Genomic DNA, 9,565 nt, shown 5'->3' on the forward strand with positions numbered 1-9,565 from the left:
TGGAAGGTCAATTTTTAGAGCTTTTAGGAATCGCCACACTGCTTTCCACAGAGGTTGCACTAGCTTACACTCCCACCAGCAGTGTAGAAGTGTTCCCTTTTCACCACACCCTCTCCAGCAGCAGGTACTTCATTTCTTACCAGAGAAAACAAGAGAAATACGCTCCAGAATAAATATATAGTCCTAAGCAATCTAGAGGCTTATCACGTATATCATTTTATCAGTGCCTGACACAGCAAGTGAGATGAGAAATGGGAGGAAGAGGAGAGAAGTATGAGAAACACAAATAAACAGGCTGAGGTAGACAATGAGAGGCACAGATAAATGATAAGAAAGTGAGACACAGAGATACAGAAAGATGGACAGAAGAGAGACCAACAAAAAGACACTAGGATGGGCCGGGCATGGTGGCTCAGCCTGTAATCCCAGCACTTTGGGAGGCAGAGGAGAGAGGATTGCCTGAGCCCAGGCATTCGTGACCAGGGCAACTTGGTGAGACCTCGTCTCTCTACAATAAATCAAAAAATTAACTGGGCATGGTAGTGCACACCTACTTGGAAGACTGAGGCAGAAGGATCCCCTGAGCCCAGCAGGTTGATGCTGGGGTGGCTGTGAATGTGCCACGGCACTCCAGCCTGGGCAACAGAGTGAGACTCAGACTCAAAAACAAAAACAGAAAACAAACAAACAAACAAAACACAAGGATGAGGGAAGTAGATGCAGAAAGAGTTAAATATGAGGATAAAAGATCAACTGGGACACAGAGTCATTGGATGAGAGACTCAGACAAATGGGGTGAAGACATGGGTGAGGATCCACACAGAGGTATTGGGGCCCAGGAGGGCTGCCCTCTCCCTGTTGACCTGCTGGCTCAGCCCCAGGCATACCTCATCACCCCTTTTTTCTTGCAGTTGTTCGAGCTCTTCTCTGACTTCTTGAAGTACTTTCCTGGTGCACACAGGCAAATCTACAAAAACATCGAGGAAGTCAATGCCTTCATTGGCCGCAGTGTGGAAAAGCACCGTGAAACCCTGGACCCCAGTGCTCCCGGGGACCTTATTGATGCCTACTTGCTCCGCATGGAAAAAGTGAGGACTGGAAGAGGGAAAGGGGAAGGGAAGAGGGAAAACGGACGGCAAGATGGAGAGGTGAGAAGAAGGGAAGGTTAAGGGGTAGGGAAAAGGAAAAGGGGGAGGAAAGAACAGAAGATGGGGAATAGGGAAAGATAGAGGAGGAGATGCAGAAGGGAAAGAAAGGTGAGGTGAAAGGAAGGAGAAAGTAGAGAGGAGAAACAGAGACGGGGAGTGGTGGGGAAGCGGAAAATGGAGAGGGAGATGGAGAGAAGAAGAGGGACAAACAGACAGACAGACAGGGCTGACTGAGGAAGAAATTCAGGGCAAGGGACAAAAATGCAACAACAGGACAAAAGACCCTCAGAGGCAGAAAGGGACTGGAAGACAAAAGGAGACAGGGAGAGAGAGAGAAACAGAGCCAGCCAGAGTTAAGAGAGGCCGTGAGAGACAGGGATATATGGTTGCACATGCAAAAGACAGAAAGGGCCAGCTAGTGAAAGAGATAGAGTGAAAGAGTTGGAGTGCGTCCAGAGAGACTGGCATACATGTGGAGAGACCACAGTCTTCCCTGACCCTTTCTCTCCTGCCCCTCCCACTCTGGACCCAGGAGAAATCCAACGCGAACAGTGAGTTCAACCAGCGGAACCTCATCCTCAACACGCTCTCACTCTTCTTCGCTGGCACCGAGACCACCAGTACCACACTCCGCTATGGCTTCCTGCTCATGCTCAAATACCCTCACATCGCAGGTGGGCCAGGGACAGCCAAGCAACAGGGTCTTCTGACCCCCTTCTGAGCTGCAGAAGTGGGGCTGGGGTTTCTGCCTGGATGAGAGAGGTAGCACTAGCTTCATTCCAGGAGCACTGTGGGCTTTGGAGTGGCCTCCAACTAAGTCAGTTCTGTGAACGGATGCATGAGAATCTCTCAGTCTGCTCTCCCACTGTTTTCTCCCAACACTTAAAGATTTTCTTTGTTCTACATTTTCTTTTTTTTTGAGTTGGAGTCTCACTCTGTCACCCAGGCTGGGATGCAGTGGCACGCTCACAGCCACCCCGGTGTCGACTAGCTGGACTCCGGCAATCCTTCCACCTTAGCCTTACAAGTAACCGGAACTACAGGTGCACGCTACCAAGCCCAGTTAATTTTTTGATTTGTTGTAGAGACGAGGTCTCGCCAAGTTGCTGGGGATGGGCTTGAACCCTCTGGCTCAGGCAATCCACTTGCCTCAGCCTCCTAAAGTGCTGGGATTACAGGCTGCACCACCAAGCCCAGCCTTCGCTCTACATTTTTAAAAACTTGTACAAATTTATGGAGTACATGTATATGTTTGTTATATTTATAGATTGCATAGTGGTCAAGTCAGGGCTTTTAGGGTATTCATCACCCAACTAACGTACAATGTACCCATTAAGTAATTTCTTATCATCCACCCCCTTCCACCCTCACACTTTTCTGAGTCTATTCTTCCACTCTCTGCTTCCATGTATACACATTTTTAGCACCCACATTTGAGTGAGAACTTGTGGCATTTTACTTTCTGTGCCATCACTTAAAGATTGACCCATTCATTCATCCATCTGTTCATCCACCCATCCTGGAATTAATTAATTCACCTGCATACTCACTGATTCTTTCATCTATGATTCATCCAAGGACATACACAGTCATTTATTTATTTGAATTATTTGATTCGCAAATTGATTCTTTGAAACAGGGATATGTTGAATGCACTGTTTGTCATTGATTCATTGGCTTATTCATTCCTGCAGGCATGCATTTATCCATCCTTCTATGAACTAGGTTCATGATCCTTAGTTCTTCTGCCAGTCAGTCTTTCAATTTATCCATCTATCCATTCCTTTATTTTTCCACTTAATAATTCAATCATTTATCCCTGATTTATGTATTATTCAGTCTGCCCATCCATTTATTTATTTACACATACTTCACTACTTACTCATTCACTTATTTTTCCATAAATCTATCTATTCATTTATTATTATTATTATTATTATTATTATTATTAGAGTTGGGTCTCACTCTGTCACCCAGGATGTTATGACCACAATGATCATAGCTTGTGGCAGCCTCAGCCTCCTGGGCTCAGGCAATCCTTTCACCTCAGCATCCCAAGTAGCTGGGATTAAAAGCATGCATCAACATGCTTGGTTAATTTTTTGATTATTTTGTGGACAAGGTTTTCCCATGTTGCCTGGGTTGATCTTGAACTCCTGGGCTCAAGCAATCCATCCACCTTGGCCTCCCAAAGTGCTAGATTACAGATGTGAGCCACTGTCCTCAGCCCATTTATGTTATTATTGATTAACTGGGTTCACTGACTTATTTGTCTACAGACCATTGATTGTGATTCATTAGTTGATCCATCTATTGATTGATAAGTGAATACACACATCCATTTATTAGTGTGTTCATTCATGCATCAGTCTTTCTATTCATGAATTGATCTAGCCATTGATTGATCTATTCCCCTGTATATTCCTGAGGACCTAGCATAGTACCTCACCTATAATATATGCACAATAAATGTTAGCTCATTTCTACTTATCTTAGAGAGGGAATTTTGACACGTTGTTAGCCTGGAGTTTTAATTTGAAATTTCATGCAAAATTGTGGTGTGGGTATTGCATGTGCATGTGAGGAGAAAATCCATAACATTCATTTGATTCAAAGGATGATAATTCCTGCTGCTTCCTCCCTCTTCCCTCTACCCCAGGAAGATTGCTTTGAGGTATATCAATGATCTAACCCCTTGCCATAGGCTTTTCTTGGCCCATTGGCCCATAGAAAGCTTGCTGAAATATCTCTTTGAAATGGGGTTCACTAATCCCCTTTTCTATGCAGAGAGAGTTCACAAGGAGATCCATCAGGTGATTGGCTCACATCGCCCTCCAGCCCTTGATGACCGAGCCAAAATGCCATACACGGATGCAGTTATCCATGAGATTCAGAGATTCGGGGACCTTCTCCCCTTCAGTTTGCCCCACAAGGTCACCAAAGACACTAACTTCCGAGGGTACATCATCCCCAAGGTGAGACCAGCCAAGCTCTCACATCTCTCCTGTGTGGGCATCCTGGGTTTTTCTTAATCCTAAATCTCAACCTCTTGTTGGATAAGATCCCCTTGTTTTACTTTTTCTTTTTTGTTGTTGTTGTATGGGGAGGCCAGGATATGACAACATCTTTTCATCTTGTGACTCTCTCAGAACACAGAAGTATTTCCCATCCTGACCTCTGCTCTCCATGACTCACGTTACTTTGAGACACCAGACACCTTCAACCCTAACCACTTTCTGGATGCCAATGGAGCACTGAAGAAGAATGAAGCTTTTATTCCCTTTTCCGTAGGTAAGCTAGACCCACAGTCCCTTTCCCAGACACTAAAGTGTAGGTTCTATCCCTTCCTTGAGACAATGATAAGTTCTTGTTTGTTGAGCACTTAGTATTAATGTATTCCAATTGCTTTGCCTACAATTATTTCATTCCACCTTAACTACCACCCTGTGGGAGGGCTTGAGAAATGAGATTACATCCTAAAGGCACATCTTGGCAAGTAGGACCTTGGGCAAATATTTTAACATCGCTAAACCTCAGTGAACTAACTTTTTTTTTTGAGTCGAAGTCTCACTCTGTCGCCCAGACTGGAGTGCGGTGGCCGCTCCTGGCCACCGCAGCCTTGATTTGCTGGGCTCCCGCGATCCTCCCGCCTCAGCCTTCCAAGTAGCTGGAACTACAGGCGCGTGCTACCACGCCTGGCTAAATTTTATTTATTGTAGAGATGAGGTCTCACCAAGTTTCCCAGGCGGGTCTTGAACCCGCGGGCTCAGGCAATCCACTCACCTCAGCCTCCCAAAGCGCTGGGATTACAGGCTGAGCCACCGAGCCCGGCGTGAACTAACTTTTTAAAAAAAATCTTTTGAGCACCACTATGAGCCCAGAGGTCTATTGAGCACTGAAGATAATGCATCAAACAAGTGACATAAAAACACAGTTCTTGCCCTAGAAAATTTATAGTCACATAAAAGTGACATAAAAACACAGTTCTTGCCCCAGAAAATTTACAGTCCAACAAGGAAGATAGGCATTCATCAAATAATAACAAAATAGGGATCTAATTAAGTGAATTCATGCCTGCAGCATACTTGGAATTGCCTGGCACAAAATAAATGCTCACAGGGGCAATTATGATTGTAGTTAATCACAATTACATATATAGTTAATCATAATTGTGATAAGTGCTCTAAAAGAGACTCTGGGAGCACAAAATAGAAAATACCGACTGATAATGGTGGTGCAGTGAGGAAAGGCTTGCCTGAGAATCTGACTTCTAACCTGAGACCTTCATGGGTGAGTAAGTATGAATCAGCCATTGGAAAGAATGTTTTAGGCAGGCAGAGGAAACAGCAGGAGCAGAGCCTGAAGGTGGAAACATAATGGCATATTTGAGAAAATATAAGAATCCCTGTGAGCCTGGCGTGTAGATTACAAAAGGAATAAAATGAAGAGCTCATCAGGGCAGGGCCTTGAAGGCTGGGGGAGGAGCTTGGATTTATACTCTAGCCCTGGAAAGGCTGGAAGATCTAAACATGCTCTGACTTGTCCCAATTTCCATGCTCTACCCTTTGGTTTGTTAAGAGAGAAAAAGAAAAAACTTTAAACAAATTAAATTTAACAGAGTCTATGTGAGCAAAGAAACAATTCATGGATTGGGCATCACCCTGAACAAGTAAAAGTTCAGAGAGTTCCTCCTGGCAATGTGACCAGGCAGCATTTATTCACAGAAAAAAAGAAATGACATACAGAAACAACCTGATTGGTTACAGCTTCGTGTTTGCATTGTTTGGACATGTCTGAACAGTTTGAGGCCTGTGATTGGCTGAAACTTGGCTGCTGCGATTGGCCAAAACTTGGTTACTTCTTACCAGAATATCCTCTCAAGTTAGGTTGCAGTTAGTTTACATATTAAGTTAGGTTATAGTTCCTTATGTATGGAGGCAGCTTTAGGCCAAATTTAATTTAATGTAAGCCGGGCTCGGTGGCTCAGCCTGTAATCCTGCGCCTTTGGGAGGCTGAGGTGAGTGGATTGCCTGAGCCTAAGGGTTCGAGACCCACCTGGGCAGTGAGACCTCATCTCTACAATAAATCAAAAAATTAGCTGGGCGTGGTAGCACATGCCTGTAATTCCGGTTACTTGGAAGGCTGAGGTGGAAGGATCACCGGAGCCCAGCAGGTTGAGGCTGCGGTGGACAGGAACGGCCACTGCACTCCAGTCTGGGTGACAGAGTGAGACTCCAACTCAAAAAAAAAAAAATTTAATGTAACAGGCTTCAGCCATGGAAGGCCCCTGCCATCCCCACTCCCCCCCAAAAATTCCCAGTCTTGCGTTTCATCAGCAACTTTAGTGATCACAGCTCTGGTCCACCCACTGGCTCTGCACAATGCAATTTCCTCCTTCCTCATTTTGTCTTCAGTAAGAGTTGGGAACATATGGAGTGGTAAAACGAGGGTCAATTCTTTCATTCAATAGTCCTGTCATAAGTTTTGAGAGGCAGAGATGTATAGAAATAAAGCAGAGACAAATAAGTAAGTCACAGAGATAATGAGAGGTGAGAGGCAGAGAGAGGGACAAAGAGAGACATGGAGAGATAGGGATAGGGAAATAGTGGCAGATAGAGACAGACAGTGAACATGAGACAACAGAGAGAGAAGAAGAGAGAGAGAGACAGAGACAAAGATGGATAAGGAGAAGGAGGAAGAGGAAGAGTAAAAGGAGAGAGGGGAGGACAGGACAGAGGAGAGAGGCGGAAGGGAGAAAGGAGAAGGAAAAAAAGGAAGGAAAGAAGCAGAATTTGAGGTAGAAAAAAGAGAAAGCATAAGGAGAGAGGAGGATACAGAAGGAGTAAGAGAGACAAGGTATCTTTATTTTATTTGTTAAAATAACTTTATTTTATTATAGAGATATGGGGTATAAGTCAGGAACATAAGCAATCTACTTGCAGGTGAATTTTGGGCCTCCAACTGCTCTTCATTTCCCTTGGTTTAGGACCAGGTAGCCTTTGTGTTATGTGCCCCTATCCTTCCCCTGACAGTGCCCCCCAACTGCCAATCCCTCCCTTGTGCTATTGTGATAAATGTTCAGGTCCCACTTATGAGTGAGAATGTGGGACATTTGGTTCTTTGTTTCTGTGATAGGTCACTAAGTATGATGGTCTCCAACTCCATCCAATTTGCTGCAAAGTTCATGATTTTGTCCTTCTTTATGGCTGCATAATACTCCATCTTGTATAGAGACAAGGTATCTTTAAAGGGAGATGAAAAATATGAGAGAGAGAGAGAGAGAGAGAGAGAGAGAGAGAGAGAGAGAGAGAGAAGATGTAGCAAAGCAGAAAAAAGAAGAGGAAAAGAAAAGAGAGACAGAGGAACCGTGCCTGACAGGTATAGGCAGAGAAAAAGCCATATGCCGTCTGCCATTAGCAGAAAAAAGACAAACCAAGCCTAAAGGTTGTTGGAGCCAAAGAGATTATAAAGGGTGTCCAAATCAACAGCCTCAGGAATGGGGAGGAAGATAACAGACATGAGGCTGTTCTGAAAAAATGTCTAAGCTCATGTTTCCTGCTTTCCGGATGTGTCATGAAGACATGGACCTTTGCCCAGATCCCTCCACATAGGCACAATTGCCCAACAACTTGAAAAGCATAGGGAATACCTGGAAACCTGTTCTTGATGTGGTTTTTCAAGGTTTGCAGATGAAGAGACACCGAAGTAAAAAGACAGATTTTTCCAGCCCCTTTGTTCTCATTTTCCTCCTACTGGTGGTTCCTTACACCTCTGAGAATCGATGGATGCCATAATCCCCATTCCCCCACTATGGGCATTGATCCCATTCACAATTTTACATTCAATTTGGGCTTTTTATTCAGAACCCTAGAAATCTGTGGATCTCAGGACGGGACAAGAAGGCAACCCAGACACACACACACACATACACACACATACACACACACACACAGTGCCAGGAACACACACCCCATACACACTCCCAGAAACAAACACAAGGCATTAACTATACTTATAGCATGCTTAATATAAGCCAGGTGCCATTCTAAACATTTTTACACATATTTTCTTTAACCTCACCAGAGCCCTATGAGATAGGTACCATTCTCCCCATATGAGAAATGAAAAACACTAAAAAATGTTGTCAGAGTTATGCTCACACCTACATATATAGAGGTGAGTGTGCACGCATGCACACACACACACAAACTCAACCAGAAATGGGTCTTTTTTTTTTTTTTTTGAGTTAGAGTCTCACTCTGTCACCCAGCTGGAGGGCAGTGGCACGCTCACGGCCACCGCAACCACGACCTGCTGGGTCCAGGCAATCCTTCCACCTCAGCCTTCCAAGTAGCTGGAATTACAGGCATGTGCTACTGTGCCTGACTAGTTTTTCATGTATTGTAGAAGCGATACATGTAGAAGCGATACAGCAAGTTGCCCAGGCTGGTCTCAAATTTGCGGGCTCAGGCAATCCACTTGCCTCGGCCTCCCAAAACTGGGATTACAGGCTGAGCCACCAAGCCAGGCCCAACGTGGGTCTTTATACCCTCTGGTATTACTGGACCCTTAGGAAATCTAACAGAAGCTTATAAACTCTTTTCTAGAAGGATGAACGTGGCATAACCACCGGAAGATTTGCACCCAGTGTTGGAGAGTTTGGGAACACCTTAAAAGTCCACCCTGAAATTGCAGGTTAAAGGTTAATCTCATGCAAGGTGGTTGCAGTAGACACAGGTGTCTGGGCTTAGGGCTGTGTCAGGGCAAAAAAGTGCACCCCGTCTGTACTCACGCGGGTGATCTTCTGTCCCCACAGGGAAGCGCGTTTGTCTTGGTGAAGGCATCGCCCGCTCCGAATTGTTCCTCTTCTTCACCACCATCCTCCAGAGCTTCTCCCTGGCCAGCCCCGTGGCTCCTGAGAACATCGACCTCACACCGCAGGAGAGCGGTGTGGGCAAAGTAGCCCCGACATACCAGATCCGCTTCCTGCCCCGCTGAAGGAGCTGAGGGAAGGAGGTCAAAGGATTCCAGGGTCATTAAGTGTCCCCACCTCTGTAGACAATGGCTCCTGACTTCCTCCACAGCTCCCTGCCTCTGAGAGACCTGCTGCCAGACGGTATCTTTCCCCTTCCACATCAGCATCTGTCTCGGGTCAGGTCCCCAGAGAGTGGAGGAGCAAGATGCACATCTGGCTCTAGAATCCAAACTCCTCATAACTCCTTTTCAACTATCTATGAAAAGATATAGTAATATGTATCTTTTTGAATCGGGTTCTCATTCTGTTGCCCAGGCTGGAGTGCAGTGGCATAATCACAGCTCACTGCAGTCTTTACTTCCTGGGCTCCAGTGATCCTCCTGCCTCAGCCTCCCAAGTAGCTGGGGCTACAGTTGTATGCCACCATGTCTGGCTAATTTTT

The 9,565-nt window shown here is 45.3% G+C and overlaps 1 protein-coding gene across 1 annotated transcript in view; it reads left to right on the forward strand.

Moving 5' to 3' along the window:
- LOC103268360 (cytochrome P450 2B6) overlaps nucleotides 1-9,330 on the forward strand; it is a gene marked incomplete at its 5' end in the record, with an annotated part of 17,228 nt that extends 7,898 nt beyond the window's left edge. The window contains 5 exons of the mRNA XM_008065926.2: nucleotides 912-1,088; nucleotides 1,681-1,822; nucleotides 3,936-4,123; nucleotides 4,298-4,439; nucleotides 8,965-9,330. Coding sequence (XP_008064117.1) covers nucleotides 912-1,088; nucleotides 1,681-1,822; nucleotides 3,936-4,123; nucleotides 4,298-4,439; nucleotides 8,965-9,146 — 831 coding nt within the window. The remainder of the gene's footprint in view (nucleotides 1-911; nucleotides 1,089-1,680; nucleotides 1,823-3,935; nucleotides 4,124-4,297; nucleotides 4,440-8,964) is intronic.
- Nucleotides 9,331-9,565: the final 235 nt, after the last annotated feature.

This window comes from Carlito syrichta, unplaced genomic scaffold (genome assembly GCF_000164805.1).
Source record: "Carlito syrichta isolate Samal-C Ts95f unplaced genomic scaffold, Tarsius_syrichta-2.0.1 Scaffold104743, whole genome shotgun sequence".
In the NCBI taxonomy this organism is placed as follows: Eukaryota; Metazoa; Chordata; class Mammalia; order Primates; family Tarsiidae; genus Carlito; species Carlito syrichta.